Source organism: Lutra lutra, chromosome 11 (assembly GCF_902655055.1).
Source record: "Lutra lutra chromosome 11, mLutLut1.2, whole genome shotgun sequence".
Lineage (NCBI taxonomy): Eukaryota > Metazoa > Chordata > Mammalia > Carnivora > Mustelidae > Lutra > Lutra lutra.
This window is the reverse complement of record NC_062288.1, coordinates 66,994,479-67,012,794: the sequence shown is the minus strand read 5'-3', so window position 1 is coordinate 67,012,794 and position 18,316 is coordinate 66,994,479. Positions and strand designations below refer to the sequence as shown.

The following is an 18,316-nucleotide window of genomic DNA, read 5'->3' as shown; positions in this document are numbered from 1 at the left end:
ACTCGATCCCAGGACCCTGAGATCATGACCTGAGCCGAAGGCAGCGGCCTAACCCACTGAGCCACCCAGGCGCCCCTGTGTGGAATATTTTTAATGAAGAAGAGACACTTACTATGCCTATGTATTATGCTTAGAATCAGTCTAACCGGACACACAAGAACTTAAACATGGTTATGACGAGGGGAAAAGGCATACGTTTCACTTGAACTTCTTTGTGCCTTCTGGATTTCGTGCCATGTCTTCAAAGACAGTACAAGTTGGTCATGGGGGAGATGGGAGAAACAGGTGAAGGGGATGAGAGGACACTTATCCTAATAAGCACAAAGTAATGTAGAGAAATGCTGAATCGGGTATTATATAGAAACTAATATAACATCGTATATTAAATACACTGGAATTACAAATAAACAACCCCAAATAAGTACAATTCTATAAATAAATAAAAGGGACCCTTTCATCAATCCCATCGAACCCGCTCCCTGTATCGAAGAATAATGTCACTTATCCACCCTGTTGCTGCTAAGCCTCTGCTAAGCATGTCCTCAAAGGCACATCTAAGTACCATATTCTGTTGAAATACCCCAAAAATGGATCCTTCATCCACCTACTTCTTCAACAAAGACCCTAAGGACACATAATAAGCTGAGCATGGGGCTGGAGATAAAAAGATGAATGGGATCCTATCCATACAATCCCCTCAGGAAGTCCCACAGCCTAGGGACACAGCAGCTACGCCCCACATTTACACAGCATTTTGTGAATAACTGATTCCTTAAGTCTTTTGCAAGCATTTATTTGGGTAAGAGATCATAAAATATATTTTTAAAATAACATAACAAGAAACACATTTGAATGAATACAAAATTAAATGACAGGAAGTGACAGAATTTAGTGTTTATAAATGAGATCGTCAATAACTTTAACAATTCAGAAAAGAAACTCAAAGTGTATTTAAAAGTTGTGACCATGCTTTATAATACTTTGCAATAAAAAAGTATTAGGCTTTCAAAGGTAATGCATGACAAATTTTTCAAAAGATTTCATAATGTACTCCTAGACACTGTCATACATGGACAAGAAAAAAAAAAGAAAGAACTTTGGCAAGCAAAGTATTAGTCCGTAGCAGCTTGGTAGAGTTTACTTTTATACAAAGACTCCTCAATTTACATTTATTCTTGTTACAGGAGCAGAAAGTACTGATATGCCAAGCGGAGTCTTAGATAGCAAAAATAATTATTTTAAAAAGCCTGTACTCTATGAAAATGTGCACCACACAGCATCTGTAGAAACTGGGTAAATGTAAACCATGTGATTATTAACTCTTCTAAAGAAAACTAACCCCCAAATCTCACATAATATCCCATACCCACATCTCTTGTCTGAAGATAGCCTCCAACTTTACACTAATGTGCACCAGTTATTAAAAATTCTTACGTCCATTACTAAAAAGATTTCTGTGAAGTCCCTTGGAAGTTTTTTCAGTATTCCACTAACAAGACATATCATGATCAATAAACGATCACAAACTTTAGAAAGACAGGGAAAGGATGACCAAGTCGGAGGTTTCTGCCTCCCACCCCAAGAAGAGCTTTTTACTTTTGAGACCCACAGCTCCAAGAAGACAACTCAAAATTCCTTACATTTAAAAAAATACTTTGTCATGAATAACTGAATAATAAGATTTCTAGGAAAATGAGGCCTTTAAATTAAGATTTAGCAAAACTGACTATAATGAATTTTCCTCCAATCATTTATGAATGACAGAAACCAGTTGAAATCTTACATACAAAAGATACAAATACTGCATTGTATGTAGTGAATATTGGCACATACCCTTTTGTATTTAAAGCATAAAATGCAATCAGCAAATCTGATGCTCTTAAGATCCATTTATGACACAGCTCAAAAAAACCTCTACATGGAAACGGCCCACAGTCTAAGGCTTCCCAATGGGTTTGTAGCAAGCATCAGGTTGCCAGAGGCGAATATCAACAAGAATTTGATTGAGTTTTTGCATCCAGAGATCCCGCTCTTCCTTGGTATCTGCGGAGAGCCAGTTCCTACGGGTGCAAACAAAAGAGTCAGGATCCTTTCCCCCATTCCATACCGCCCTGTTCTCTTGCTGGGGGAGGGGAGTAAAGGCTAAACAAACAGCTAAAATGAGTTACTTTTTACCAGTTTTTAACAGATGCTAATCAAAAGCCTGTGAGGTTTTTCAGCTGCAATAAAGGAAAATAATCCCCATAGGTTGGTTCACGGGATCAAAATTCACAGTGATCCTGTTTGGTTAATGATGGCGTTTCCACACTAAAGACAGTCACTGTCTTGTACCGTCTTCAGGTCTGGCCTGAAGGACAACCACTGAGTGTGGGCCACTTCCTAACAAGAGCTAGCACACCAGGTCTTTATCTGGAAGCTTCCCAAATCCTCAGATCTGGGCTCCCTGAGAGCTGGGATCACCAGCTCGTGGACCTTCCCTTGGCTCTATAAGTAATACTATTTTGCACTGTTTCCCTTTATTTTTGTGTTAGTAGAACATGGTTATCTACAATAAGTGATCTGAAGATCACTTTGACTTTGTCTACCCTAACTTCTCCATCCATATCAGGAATCACTTCTTTGCACCCATATTTAGCCACGAATTGAATAACAAGTTGATAGGGTAGGTCAGAGTAAGCAAGAGGAGAATTCCCTAACTCACAAGCCCGATCATTCTTCTAGAGAACAGCAGTTGTCAGGTCTTTATAGTGTACTCCTTCTGCATCTGTAATTTCCCCGCATTGGTACTAGAAGTAGGATAAGCAGTGATCTGATCATCTAGTGGATGGAGATAACACAACACGTACAACAATAATAGTGGTCATTTCCTGAGCCCGTTCCATGAGCTTGAGACTGTGCTAAATGTGTTTACTCATCAATCTCTATCATCACTCTGTGGAAACTGATGTTTACATCCTGACTCAGTGTCTTATTACCAAATGTAACCCTGGCAAGTCACTCAACATTGCTGGCCCTCACTCGTAACAGTTCATTCCCTTAATCTCTAGCCAGAAATTTGCAGAGTAGCCTGAGATTGTTTCTGTAAGTTACCTGATTTAACTGAGGGCATTTGGGGGATAGGAAGGAAGGGGCATGTAAAGTCTCTTTAAATAACACTTGCCTTCTCAATTATACACAAAATCTTCAAACTTAACCCAAAGTACATTAGCTAATTGCCTTGAAAATGGCTTTACTGTGAGTATACTGGAAAGCAGGATTAGCCAAAATATAGCTTAAATGTTAGACTTTTTAAAACTATATTAATTTAGTTAGAAGATTGTTCTCTTAGTGATTGTGTGGGTTTTCTTTCTTCTTTAAGACTATACGCTCTTCAAAGACAAGGACCATCTTGGATATTTCTAAAGGTGGTTAGAACATAGTGGGCAATCAATTACTTACTGGACAGAAGTATTTCTGTTTATAGTGTAATACATACTTGGTGACACAGAGTGTGTCCCTGCATTGGCTGACAAGAGTCTCTCGGTCATCTTCTCTCTGTGGTCGGACAGTAATTAATTCAAATGTATTGCGTCTTGCACAAAATTCTCTGTTGGCCGGTTCTATTTGATGGCTTGTACAATTGGCCAGATTTATCCTTCCTATGGGATTCTTTAAAAACAAATTAAAAGACAATAAACAAGACCATTTACATCAATATGCATTAAGCAGTATTTAAGTTGGTACAAACTAAAAATTTATAAAGTCATCAATTTAAAAGTTAAAACTTAATTATAATAGGTTTAGAGAAACATATTTATTATATTATTATATCTTGCTAGGAAAACAGAAACAGAAAGTGCAAACTAGAGCTTTTAGCCAACTTAGAAAATAAACTCTTTGTTATGGAATACTCAAAACAGATGCAGAATTAAAAGAGCAGTAAAATAAACTTTCCATGTACCCATCCACCAGCTTCAACAATTAGAAACCCAGATTACTTTGTAATTCTGTTTATTTCTCTTTCCCAGTTTGGGAGTAATAAATAATCATACTTAAGCAATAATATTAATTTCTTTGAAAATGAGATACTATTTATCATAAAATCCTATTATCAAATATTAGAAACAAAATCAAAATCACTATATTCCTGTGATGGTTTTCTATTACTGTTTTATCCCAGATTTAGGTAAGTCAACTATTAATAAAAACAAAAGTGAATTCAACATATTTCTGGCTAAATATATTATTAAAAAATAGTATGAAACATTCTAGGAGAAAAGAAAGACAAATATATGCCTTAAGGTATTTTAAGAGTGATCAAATCACAGGGAATGGGAAAGAATGAAAGTTTTACACACACACACACACACACACACACACACACACACATGCATCTTGCAACAAGAACATTTTTAATGGCTTAGTAAACATACTCAAAGGGGCATCTGGGTGGGTGTGGACACCAGCGGGAACCTCTGCAGGAAACACAATATGAAATGCAGGGCTTTCAGCACTGACCAGAACTATTAATATTACCTTTCGTTTCTCATCATCTGGATAAGTCCAATAAGAGATACAATTTCCAGAAAGAACACACCATCTTCGATGCCAGGCACCAAAACCACTAACATCTTCAAATATGGTCTGAAAAGTCAATGAAATGTTAACTTTAGAAACTTGAGGATCGATTAAATGATAAATCTACATATTAAACTTCAATACATTGATATACTTCATAGCTCAAAATCAACTTACGTGATTTGCATCATCCTTTACCCTAATAATGAAACTCATTGATTGCTAATATCCAGAAATTGACCCAGATTTTCAAAATCATCTATAAGCATATAGCATTTAAGAATTTCTAGATATTAACCCCAATCAATACCTCTATCTAATTAGACCTTTTTAAAGCATCATATCCCAAACCAAATGCTCCTTAAACAAGAGAAAAGTGCTTTAAGTGTTGTAGGGTAGAATAATGAGAATATCATGCTTTATATGTTGACAAAACCAATGACAGCTTATTAAGTTAGACTTATTTTATACAAAAGACTGGCATTTAACTTTTATTCAGAACAAAGCAAGATTGGGAAAGAGTTCAACTCATGATTTTGTGCCTTGACGGATTACTTTGATAAACATCAGAGCACCCCGCCCACTGCTGAGCCACAAAGCACACCCGAGTAGCATTTGCGCCGTCAGGCGGTTGCCTCATGCCTTAGACACACAAGCTACATTCTAAAGAGAGGTGAAGCAGTCATGTCCATCAAGGTCAGGACTCTGGGAAAGGTAACTAACTTGGGGCTTTTTTCCATGGAAGTACTTCTGCTTCAACAGTGTAAGTTGGAGCTGCTCCCTGCCACCTCACTGTTCTTTACTTGTAGTCCTAATGAGCCTTAATCACACAGAAGTCTTTCCTTTGGACTTAAAAAGGAAAAAGACGTCCTTTAGGAAATACTATTTGAGAGAACAAAGCAAGGTAAAATGAAACAGTGCTAGAGATCAGAGGTTGGCAAACTTTTTCTGTGCAGTACCAGAGAGTAAAGATGTTAGACTTCGTGAGCCATCGGGTCTGTCACAATTACTCAATTCTGCTACAGTAACGGTAAAGCAGTCATAGATAGTGTGCAAACAAATGAGCCCATGTTCCAATAAAACTTTATAAAAACAAGCAGCAAGCCACACTTTGCTGACCCTAGCTAACACAGATAATCTCAAAGCACCTTTGTGTCTGATTTCAGAATGCACTCGGCTTTTCTACCTTCACATGGATCAATAAACTTTATACCAACCCAAGGATAGCAGACATATATTCTTCTCAATTCACTAATTTGTGTGAATTTGCCGAATGTTGGCTTGAGTTAGAAGAGTACAAGCTCTAGCCATGGAGGAAAGTTACTTTGTGTGAAGAAATGTTTCTATGAGAGAATGAAGCCTGAAATTTTTTAGCTTAGTTAATTAGCCCAAATTAATTAGCTTACTCTAACCACATACCCTTTTGCCCCACCTTTCTTCCTTCTTCCCCAGTTTATCCTCTTTCCTCCCCAAGGCATGTTTTTAAGCAGCACTGGCTCACAACCATTCAAGGAAAAAAGACAGGAATGTTGCTATTTCAATCTCAAGCACAAAATTAGCATAAATGACTCACCATCTCCCTCTTATGTTTATGCTCACTCTTTACATCATAAAGCTAATAGACAAGGAAAAATTTGATGGGTAAGAAGATCACATTATTATTATTATACCTGACTACAATCAGAGAAGAATAAGAAGAGGACAGCATTTTCATTTTTATAGCTGAGGAACGTTCAGGCCAAGGAAACTAAATGACAACACAAAGCAGAACTGGAACCTTCTAGCTAATCCGGAACTTCCTAACTTGCCGTTCATCGGTGAAGGCAGAACTAGACTAGCACCATTTTAGAATCACTTAGCAAGTTTTTTGGGTTGGTAGTCACCTTCCTTCTAGCTGTCCCAGGCATACCAGGAAGGAAAACCGAACCAAGCAACTTTAGTTTCGATCGCTAGCTCTATTTTATAGAGGGTACAAGTAATTAAAAGGCACTGTTTGGCAGGAGATAGAATTTATTTGGGGAAGTTCTGAGCAGTTTCTTACCACATTTTTTAAGTGTGGTTGTGATCAGAATGGGCTACAGGGTCTGAGACAGAGCAAACCTGAAGAGAGCTAACTAACACTTGTTGAGAGCCCAGCTCAAAAATTCAGTCAATCAGACATTATATGCAAATGAACTAATGTCCACAACAGTCTGTCAGTTGCTAAAGGTATCTATAGTAAAATATGAAAATATTTACATTAAATAAAGTCAGTAGATAAACACTGCTTTCACATCAGAAAATGTCTAAAAACACTTTTTCAAAAACATCTAGTGCCATCTACTGGCGGTACATGTGAGCCAACTAAGGCAGTCTGGTCTACAATCCGGTTGGCCACAGAGTTCTTCCTGACCCCTCTGACAGCAAGGGCAACCTGTGACATCTTCTGTATCACTCAAATTCTTGCTTCACAAAGAAAGCGAGGGATTAGATTTCCTCTACTTTGTGCACCATACCCACAATCTTCTGTGTACTCTATACATACTTGTCTCATCTGATAATCGAAAAAGTATATAGCTGACCCTTGAAACAGCCCAGAGGTCGGGGTGCCGAAGATCCACATATAACTTTTGACTCTCCCCAACCCCCACCAGAACTGAACTATTAATAGCCTATTGTTGGCCAGAAGCCATGTCTATAACAGAAGCAATGAACACATATTTTGCATGTTACATGGATTATAGACTGTGTTCTTACGATAAAGTTAGAGAAATGAAAACGTTAAGAAAATCATAAGGAAGAGCAAATACATTCACAGTACTGTATGTATTTACTGAAACAAATCCGTGTATAAATGGACCCACAGAAGTGTTGTTCAAGGGTCAACTGCTCTTCTGAGTAAGATCAATCCCGTGAACGGTGGTTTGGGTCTCAGGTCTTCTCACTCTCATGACCTCGTTCTGCATATCACTCCTTAAACCTAGTGCAGGTTCCCCAGCACATCTTCAGTCTCTCTGCCCATTTGAATTTAAAGATTCTCAAGTCTCGCTGATCTTATTAAAATGTCAACCAAATCCTTCTTTCACCCTACATAGCTCTGCAGGTACCACACTCTCTCCTTTGCAGCCAAACTTTGTTTCACAGAGCTGCTGGCACTCTCATTCCTCACCTCCTACCCTGTCCATAACCATCTGCAATCCAGCTTTGTTCTCTGCCTTGTAAACGAGCCCCACGGTCTCTGATAGTAGTCCTGATCTAAGTTGACCACTCCCTCTTTCAGAATCTCTCTTGGCAACCGTGCCACATACAGAGCCCCCCCTGTAGGCCCCTTTGAGAGCATCTCTTTCTAGGTCTGTGGCTTAAATGTTAGTGTTCCTCCTGGTTCTGCTTTGCTCAGCCCTCCCTGCACTTCAGTAACTGTGTCTATTATGCAGATTTCCAAATCTTCATCTCAACCAAAATGCCCATCTTGAGTTTTAAAACTCAGATCTTTAGAGTCATCTAAAATTCAAATCATTTAAACCTAACTCATCCAAACGTCCCACCTTGGGGCATGAAGGAATAGGCATGAAGGAACTTTCTGGGGCAATGTTCTAGATCTTAATAGAAATTTGTGATATAAAGATGTATGCTTGTGTCCAAACTCAGGGATGCACACTTGAGATTTGGAGGAACACGCTAATGTCTTCAGTATACTTTTTAAAATTCTTCCCCTCAAATACGGTATTTTCAGCAATGGCCAGAGGGCTAGCTAGAAGGATGGCTAGGTAGCAGATACATGATAAAGCAAGGAGAGTAAAACGCGTTAAAGGCACCATCTAGATGGTGGCTATGTGGGTGTTTGATGTAAAATTCTACCAAACATCGCTGTACATCTGCAATTTTCCACAGTAAAATTCAGGGAGCAAAAAACTTTTTCCCCAAACACGCACACTTGCTCCTTCCCCAAGATCCCTTATCTTAGTGGCATCATGCCACCCAACAAGTTGTACAAGGCAGGGATCTAGGTGACATCCTTACTTCTATTTTTCCACCCCCTTTGCCACACTCAAATCACCACGTCTGCCCTCCCTCCTGCTTCATCTCTCCAGGACAGTCCCCATCACCTCTCATGGAGTGACTGTCTCCTCGCTAATCTCCTTCAGAGCCACCAGTCTCCAACCTCCTCTCCGCATGGCAGGAAGAATGACTTTTCTAAACCCCAAATATGATGTTATTCCTCTGCGTGAAGTCCTTGTGTACTTGCTGGCTTCCAGATATAGTCCAAATTCTTTCAAAGGCCCTTTAGCCCTCAACCCCATTCTCCCCTAAGGTACACTGTCCCTCTGCAGTCACTCTCCTCACTATCCCTCTTCCCCACACACACCCAGGCCCTAAGCACTGGCTGAACCATAGGCCACTCACTGTCTGTGCCCTCCTTATCTCTGGTCGGGGGAGAGACAGAAGGGCACTCCAGGCTGGCTTATAGGCTCTGCCCTTCGTCCGGAACACTACTTCCCTTCTTTCTATCTGGCTAACTTACTCACCAGTTTACAAGCTACTTCCAATGACTTTCTTTAACACCCCTCCAGTTACCCCCCAGCACTCTATGCTCCCACCAATTACAGCACAGCATCGCACTTGCCAGTTTACTTGTGCTTTCTCCCTACTAATCTAAAAGCTTCTGAGGGGAAGGCTTCTGAAGGTACTGCTAGATTCCAGTACCAGCACAGTGACTGGCACAGTGCAGACATTGCATTCATACATTTACTGAACGCCTGATCGTGTAATCACATAGGTTGTCATTTCTATGTGAAAACAAGCCTATACATCTCAACATGGAAAAAGGAAAATATAGATTAAGCGATGTTACTTACCAGGAAACCTCTTTCTTCAACACTTGAATTCACTTGACATTTTATTTTTAAATAAATATGACCTTCCAAAGGAGATAAAAAGGGCACCTGTGAAGACAGGGGGTAAGTTATTTGCAAAACCGTTTCAAAGTGTGATTTTTTTTTTTCTTGATAAGACATGGATAAATCACGAATAAAGAAGATTATGCCTTGAAAGCACAGTATTTTCTAAAGCTGGAATGTAAAACAGGTGGCCCGAAAGGCCACTGGTTCCTTAGCAACAAATGCTTTTGAAGAATAAATTCATTCAAGGTAGAGTTTGATAAGAACAGAACCCTAAGTCCCAAGTTAATGTGATAGAGAAAACACAGATTTAAGAAGAGATTACATGTGCTTATCTATTCTCCATCAACAGAATATACTCCACTGGTAAATTAATACATTAATACTCAGTAGTAAAGAAGAGTGAGCTGCAGAAATGGAAAAGCTGATCCCCAAATTCATATGGAATTGCAAAAGATCCCCATTATTAATAACCAAAACAATCTTAAAAAAGAACAAAATTGGAAGAATCGTACTTCCTAACTTCAAAACTTAATCCAAAGCTACAGTCATAACACAGTGTGGGAAGGGCGTAAAGAAGATCTGTAGACCAAAGGAACAGAACTGAGAGCCCCGAAATAAACCCATACAGCTATGGTCAACAGGGGTGCCAAGGCCATTCAATGGGGAGAGAGCACTCCTGTAAGCAATCAGTGCTAGGAAAACTGGATTTCTACATTACAAGAGTGAGGTTGGTCCCCTATCTTCCATCATATACAAAAATTAACTGAAAAGGGATCAGTGACCTAAACCCATGAAACTCTTAGAAGAAAACACAGGAGTCAATCTTCATGGACATGGATTCAGCAATAGAGTCTTAGATATGACACCAAAGCATGAGCAGCAACGCAAACAACAAAATCGATAAAGCAGACCTTAGCAAAATTGAAAGCTTTTCAGTGAGGATTCTCAAAAACTTAAAAATAGAACTACTACATAGCCAAACAATCTTACTTCTAGGTATTTATCTGAAGAATTAAAACCAGAGTCTCCAGGAATATGGGCACTCTGGCATTCGTTGAATTCTTCACAAGAATAAAAGGGGCAAACAACCTAAATGTCCCTCAACACATACAGACAATATGAACATACACATACAGAACCCTTTCTCCCCACTTCGGAGTATGAAAACTATTCTAGCCACGCAGAGCCTATTCTTCTCCAAGTAGGAAGCTCATCTTCCCGGCTTTCAGACTCTCCTGTGAAATGTGCACTTCCCTTTGGTGCCCGAGGCCATAGCCTGCACTTTGCACAGCAGATTCTTGAGTGTAATTATGTGTTTTTTCCGTGTTTGTTCTCATAGCCTACTGCCAACTTATATCCAGGCATTCAACCAACGGTTGCTGAAAGGATATTCTTTGACCAAATAAATACCCAGTTTTCCTATTCAGAAAAAAAAAAAAAAAAAAAAAAAAGGAAAACGTGGCACATAGGTAACCCCTGGATTTTCAAAAATCTGCCCACTTGACTTTTACAAAATACTTATGTTAGTACCTGTCTTTGCTAACTGAAAGAAATCTGAAGAGGATTTTCACTTTCATGAAAAGAGGCAAAAAGCAAAACGAGCATTTAGCATTTGTGTTTGCAGCTAGCTGTTCTGGAGGCAGCGTGCACCCCAAACAGCGAGAGTGGCACCCAGCTCTTTCCCTGGGGACCACACTCAGCACCTCAGCATGAAGCCACCAGAACTCTGAACTGTGTCTGTGAGCGTCTGTGCTTCGTCTCCATTTGTTCTGTGCATCTGTTAGCAAAACGTGTCTTAAGGTACCAGAAAAGCCTAAGAGAAGAGAAGTTACTTTTGAGTGGAAAAAACTTTTTAGGTATAAGGCTAGTTTCCAACAATTCAGTCTTGCAACACAATAAAGAGAATTTAAAGGGGGAAATCTTGGCCAGAAAGTGTAGATTTCCAGAGACTAATTCCATGAGAGAAACCTCTAACTTTCTGAATTTAAAAGGTATCATAATGTAAAATCAAAATATTATGTGCCTTATTATCCTTCTTGTTATAAATTCCCTTGTTCTTTTCTTTTCCATGTTGTCAGTTATAAGTTCCTCAGGCTCTCAATGTTAATTAATAGATTTCCACGTTGAACCCAGGGAATGCTGCTGGTAAAAAGAATCTCATAAAAACGAGAAGAAAATGTTCACTCTAACTCTACAGCTATGAAATGCTGACAGTGTTCTTGGTCAGAAGCTTGTCCGGATGGGTGAATTGAGAATATTCACAAGATGGTCAATATCACTGCCCCCTGCTGAGTGTAAGGAACATGGGAAAAATGTATGAGCCTGTTAGGTTTTCTGTTCAACAAAATGGTCTTGAAGATATTCACACTTCTAAGATTATTGCTAAGATCTATAAAATGTAACTCTATAACCAGCATGGCTGTAATTTTTCATACAGTGGGATATTTCTAAGAGAGGGGCGTACTATTAATAATTATTAAGCCAATGGACATACACCAGGATAGTTTTGGGCACAGCAGAACACCTAATCACTCTTCCTATAACCTTGAAATTCGACAATGCTAATTGGTTGTTTTACTTCACAACTATTTGCCCCATTATTATTTGAAATGACATCTCTATTTTCGGTAAGGTATAAATACCTAGGAGGGTTCTTTTAGTCAAAAGATGGGCTTCGAGATATTCTTCTCTCTTTATCTGTGAAAGTATAATAAAATCTATGGCTATTTTGGAGTCTCTATTCAAAGAAAAGGATTTGAGAGCCTGTGACTCATGGCAATTCATAATTAATTGCAGGATATCAGATTTACCTCAAATAGGAAGGCAATCGCTATCAGTGGTATCCTAAATCTATAGAGCAAACAGTCTGGGTAAACTTCAACAGAAATTCCATTGTGAAGGTGATCTCAAGAGATAACCTTTGTGACTGTTGTATTGTTGGTCACAGCACCAATAAAATAAGCAAACACTCGCTTATATCATTGTTATCTGGTAGGTTATGGGTGACTTGTGTGTTCTCTCAAAGTCAATGAAGCAGGGTTATTGTGTGAGTATAGACCATCTTCATTTTTCTCACCAACTGAAAGAACATCTAACTATTTTAAATATTCTCCTACATCAATTATAAACTACTAGAATAAATATTTGCTTCCTCCTGCCATTCATAAAAGCACATTTGAGACAAATTTTATATCTGATTATATTGTATTTGATTCAGAAAGAGACTTTAGTGTATAGACACAACCAATTAAATTGAGTGATTTGATTTTGTACTGAATCCTGTGGTTGGCTATTTAAGTTACAATTTCAAAGAAATTAAGAGAATGGAAATACCGGATTTTTAAAATTTGTAAGTGTGATATTTTGAACTAAAATGGCACCCAAACAATTTTTCAAAATGAGTCTATTTAACATACATCATTAAAACCTCTTTCATTTTAAAGATTAAACCTCTTTCATTTTAAAAGATTAACAAAATCTCTTACATGCAGAAATTGGCATTTTGTACATTTCTATATACCCAGGGAATGCTTGTAATTGACCTTTGCAAGGCTAGTAAAAATCCTAAACAAGAAACCAAAGACATATGATTATATTTAGTATAATTTTAGTGTTTGATGCATTTTAATTTCAAAATCACTAAACAAACCATCATCTACATAGCAATGTACCTATTAGCCAACTGAGACCAGTTTTATCTGAAACATTACCATAGGTCTTTCCATATACGGGAGGTCAACAATATTAAATACTGAAATTTTAGTTTTTAGACAATTGAATACATTTTAATGTTAGTTATTAATTTGGTATTTTAGTAGCCAGAAAAATCAAATAAAAGTGACTACAGAATCTTAAAGAACTGTAACGTGAAAAAAATATAGAAGAAAAGCCCTAGTACCAAACATGCATGAAAACAAGAAGACTGTCAAAAACAGCTTAAAAGAACTATGAGAATAAAGAAAAAGATTTCCACCTGCAAGAATCTAAAGAAAGAATAATGTATATCACATCCTTAATTCTTTAAAATTACCAAGAACACATAAGAGTGGTTAGTGAAATGAATACATATGAGCCAAAACTTCAGGATTGATTTTTTTAAGCTCATTAGTTTCAAGCAAAGAAAATATAGCAACCTTTTCCTGGAACATATAGCCCAGTAGTTCTCGCTCTTTTACATCATAATTTATCTAAAACAAACAAAATAAAAGACAAAAAGAAAAAAGACCCAAGATCACTCAATTTGTTAAACTAGCTGTATTACTAAATAAAAAGTTATATACATTTTTTAAATTAGCATGTTAAGATAAAACACATTTATGCGTTAACAATAATCAAAATTTAAAGGTAGTCTGTTTTTTTCCTATTAACTAAAAGACAGATGTTTCATAGAAATTTAAAGGTAGATTATTTTAATCTAACCTTATATTCTCTATTGGGAAAACAAGATCCCAGAGAAATGAAGTGATTTGTTCAATGTTTAAAAGGAAATTACTAGGAGGATCAGTACTAGAAACCAGACCTCCAAATTTTTATACTTCCTCACCTCCATATTCTGACTAGGAAAATCTCTTAAAATATTTAACAATATCCCTGTATTATACCACAGAAATCAGCCCAAGGATCAAAATTTGCTACCAGGTCTCTCACTCTTTGAATGGTTTCATTGGCTATTAAATGAAATAGCCAATTTCATTAGTCAGGGGCACCTGGGTGACTCAGTAGGTTAAAGCCTCTGCCTTCGGTTCAGGTCATGATCCCAGGGTCCTGGGATCGAACCCCACGTTGCGCTCTCTGCTCAGCAGGGAGCCTGCTTCCTCCTCTCTCTCTCTACCTGCCTCTCTGCCTACTTGTGATCTCTGTCTGTCAAATAAATAAATAAAAATCTTAAAAAAAAAAAAAGTTTAGTCATATCACATTATGGTGAAAAAGCACTCAATAGGGACAGAACACTGAACTTTGAAGCTTTTAATTTGGGGAGGAAAGTATGGGAAAGAAATCCCTTCAATTCATGAGTACTTTCTAAGAAAGTAAACTATCCTTCCCTATATTATCAAAACTAAATCTATTAAATAGTATTCATTTCAAGATATCAGTTCAAATGGGCAAGTTACCATGTTTAAAACTGTAAGCTTAACATCTACATGCAAGAAGTAATACTCCCGTAGTCAGAAGTAACATTTAGAATAAATCAGTAGACACTGTATACAAAGCAGTATACACTGCTTTGAAGATTTAACTATTAAGAGACAAGAAAGAAATACTTCCAACATCAAAAATGTAGGGACACCCACGCCTAGTTAAAATTTACAATTCTAAGAACATACATTCTCACCCAAAGATTTCAAATACTTAAAAGTCCTTGGGGCATTTCCATTGACTTAATTTTTCTAAAAGCAAATAAATACATAAATTTGGAGTACCTTGTCCAGAGCAAATTTAGTGTTTCCTACTGAAGACAATGACAGCGTATAAGATCCAACCAGGGCAAAGTTGCTGGTGCGCACAGCATTGAGACCTCCTGGACTGGCCATGACTGGAGAGAAAGGAAAGGAAGTTTAGTTCAGAGTGACTTTTGTGAGTGTAAATAACAATTCTTCACCACAGCCCAACAGAAAGAAATTAGGTTGTCACAGAGAAAACTGCCTCATTTTCCTCCATCTCTAAAGAGTGAGAGAAAACAATTTTCCTAAAAGAGATGTGAAAAGGCTTCATTGCTCTGGTCTAGGATGACATAATTAACAGCAGAGATTATCTCTGCAAAGTTCTTCTCAGTTACCTTCTTATGCCAAGAAGAGACCAGAAGCCCAAAGGAAGTGAGTGAAACCAGCTCCATTCTAATCCCCTTCGGAAAACTCAGGCCTAAAGCCACTCTAGAGAACACCTTTCCTGGCTTCCTGGCACCCAGGCTCCCAGTGAACTAGAAGGATGCTTCTCTGACATGATACAATACGAGTTATGATGAGCAAAGTTAAAAGAAGTAAAGTTCACAGTGTGGAAAACACAAAACAAATCTATACAATGACAGAAGTTGAGGTGAAGAACGGAGCCAGCGGCTGCAGCTGTAGCCCGGTGACTGGGTATCACACAGCTACTGCCTGCTAGATAGAGCCTGAATGACGTGAGGCCAGGCAACAGCTGACAGCATGCCATTCTGCCCAGTAATCTCATATATTACTAAAAACCATACAGAAAATATTACTCAAAGGAGACTAAGGCGAACACTCATCAAGATGCCCATGTGTATAAAGCATGTGCACCACTGCTTAACTCAATTCCTTATTCCGGTGTTTGAAATAGTTCAAGATTCACTCACCTGAAGAATGAAGGCTGCTTTTCTAAAAGAAAAAAAAAATCGGTATAAAGAAGAAGTATAAGTTATTTCCTTTATTCGATACAAAGATTTAAGTATTAAACATTAAACTCCTTAACATTGCAAAGGCTACACTTCAGAAAACAGTATTTTTCCCCTTCTTAAGTATCAGATTTTCTCCCCAGTAGTATATTTTAAAGATTTCTACAGTGCTAAGGGTTTAGAAATGGCTAACCAATTTACAATCCTGTGTGTAAGATGCAGATTTCTCAATGGAGCTAAATTTTTTTTTTTTTTTTAAGATTTTATTTATTTGTCAGAGAGAAAGGGACAGAGAGTGAGCACAGGCGGACAGAATGGCAGGCAGAGGCAGAGGGAGAAGCAGGCTCCCCGCCAAGCAAGGAGCCCGATGTGGGACTCGATCCCAGGATGCTGGGATCATGACCTGAGCCGAAGGCAGCTGCTTAACCAACTGAGCCACCCAGGCGTCCCTGGAGCTAAATTTTTTAAGAATTTACTTACTGTGGTTATAGATGTGAGAAGTCGTTTTGGAGTAATCGCCTAGAAGAAAAGATTAACAGTGTCTTTCCTGCTAAACATTATGAGTCAGAGCTTAAAACTAACCAAACTTGAGATACTCTCACATAGAAAATAATCCTGAAATATGAATACATTATTCTTGAATCCTCCATTAAAGGCTTTCCCTATATTGTCATTCCTGTTTTTATTAGAACTAAAATAAAATTTTGCTAGATGATGACTTAGGAAAAGCACAACCCAGAGCCAAGACTGAGAAAGCTGGAAATTGACATGCAGACACTACTGTTTCTGCCTGCATGTCAGTCCCAAGTGCTGGTTAACCGAGAACATGGCAGGCAAGAGTGCAGAAGAAAGGCCTGAGACACATTTCAGCAGGCTATCAAAGCTGGTTGTCAAGTAAGTGTAGAGCAATTAAAACTGATACATCTATTGTTTCTGATAATAATACTTCTACCATGTTTTTCATTCTCACCTTGGACTTATATGCCTTTTTCTTCTTATCAGGGCCTGAGAGATCTTTCTTTTGTACCTACACACAAACCCAAAGCATAATTAGTTTAAGAGTTAATATCGCTAAGGAGGACATAATATTGGTTATTTGGGAAAGCTTTCACTACTTACCAAGCTGTAAACTTCAATATTTATTTCAAAGTCATTGGACACATCTTGCCTGGAAAAATAAATCATTAAATAAAACAGTAAGGAAAACATTGACTTAATGCCATTAAAAATGATGCCACCTAATAGTCTTCCAATATTTTGGGAGTAAAGGAATTCACAGTGTTTTTAACTATAGGCAGTTGTTATAAACCATCAAAGAACATAAAAATTAGTAAGAACAGTCTATTTTTCCTATAATACAAGCCAAATCTTTTCTTTGGTATTTTACAACTCAAGATCTTTAATAAGTACTTTTTTTCTAACTGGATTTTGATTCTGAATTTTCATAATAAATTTTTAAGACTAAATACATCTTTTCAGTGAGCTGGAATATTAAGTACATTTAATGATTTAAAACATATATACATAAAAATTAAGGTCCACATTTTATATACATATTTATTTATATATATTTATATAATATATAATGTGAACCTTAATTATTTTTATGGTACATATGTAATATATATTTATATTTTATGTATTTACCAAATCATTAAGTACCTATAGTCACATGCAAGAAAAGTGCTACTCACTGAAAAGAAATATCAGAAACATATAAAAGATTTAAATCAACAAACTGAAATGGAGTCATTTGTCCATAGACGAATGTAGATACCACATTTCAAAGATTATACATTCCATCTGTATTCTCTATTAAAAGAAAAATGTGTTTAAACCATCAAAAGCCTAATTTACTTACAGAGTAAATGTAGTAGTGAATGTCAGAGCATCACCATTAAGTGAATTTGAAGTACATGCTAATGGTGTGGCTACCATATTTTCAGGTCCTGCTTTTAGTATAATTAAGAAATAGTAATTTGCTGCATCTGCAAAAAGTAATCACATTACGTAATAAGCACAAGCAAAGTCAGATTTGACTAATCAGCATTCCAGAAGACCAAAGGAAAAATTAATACTGCGACCGATTTATGTAATTTACCTAAAAATTACTAAAATCAACTTTCCAGATACAAAAAGCTAAGTAAGACCCATAAGCAGTCATAATCATCATCAATAAGCCTCATCAAGGTCTCTTCCTATAATTTATATGAACTGAAATGACATCACTCCATATCCCTCAGTGTCTGCTGACTTCAAATTTTACCTATTGATTCCTAATTCTTTAGCTGATGATATATTGTTCAACAATATAGGCCTCAATATGTTCCTTAAAATATTATATTTCTGTGAAAGTTCCTTGGAGATAAATTCTAATAGAAACATAAGAGTGTTTCTTCACCATGTTAGTAAATACCCACGTTTCAAGGTACATATTATATTACCCAATAGATTTCTTCCAGACCACACCAAAATCAGACAACAGCAACAATCAGAACCTATGTTACCTTGTTCCTAAAGAACGCTC

At 37.3% G+C, this 18,316-nt stretch overlaps 1 protein-coding gene across 4 annotated transcripts in view; it reads right to left on the bottom strand.

Annotated features, from left to right (window-relative positions):
• Positions 1-752: 752 nt before the first annotated feature.
• The window catches only part of ANLN (anillin, actin binding protein), a 48,623-nt gene continuing 31,059 nt past the window's right edge, over positions 753-18,316 (bottom strand). For 2 of the 4 annotated variants that reach the window (XM_047695006.1, XM_047695007.1), the window contains exons 15-25: positions 17,651-17,777; positions 16,909-16,957; positions 16,760-16,816; positions 16,270-16,308; positions 15,751-15,772; positions 14,858-14,970; positions 13,571-13,624; positions 9,393-9,479; positions 4,516-4,623; positions 3,476-3,648; positions 753-2,060 (exon numbers count right to left, since the gene is read on the bottom strand). In XM_047695006.1, coding sequence (XP_047550962.1) covers positions 1,937-2,060; positions 3,476-3,648; positions 4,516-4,623; positions 9,393-9,479; positions 13,571-13,624; positions 14,858-14,970; positions 15,751-15,772; positions 16,270-16,308; positions 16,760-16,816; positions 16,909-16,957; positions 17,651-17,777 — 953 coding nt within the window. In that variant the 3' untranslated portion in view covers positions 753-1,936. Of the gene's footprint in view, positions 2,061-3,475; positions 3,649-4,515; positions 4,624-9,392; positions 9,480-13,570; positions 13,625-14,857; positions 14,971-15,750; positions 15,773-15,952; positions 16,029-16,249; positions 16,309-16,759; positions 16,817-16,908; positions 16,958-17,650; positions 17,778-18,316 lie in introns of those variants that run through there. The other 2 variants (XM_047695009.1, XM_047695010.1) reach the window with 2 other exon arrangements.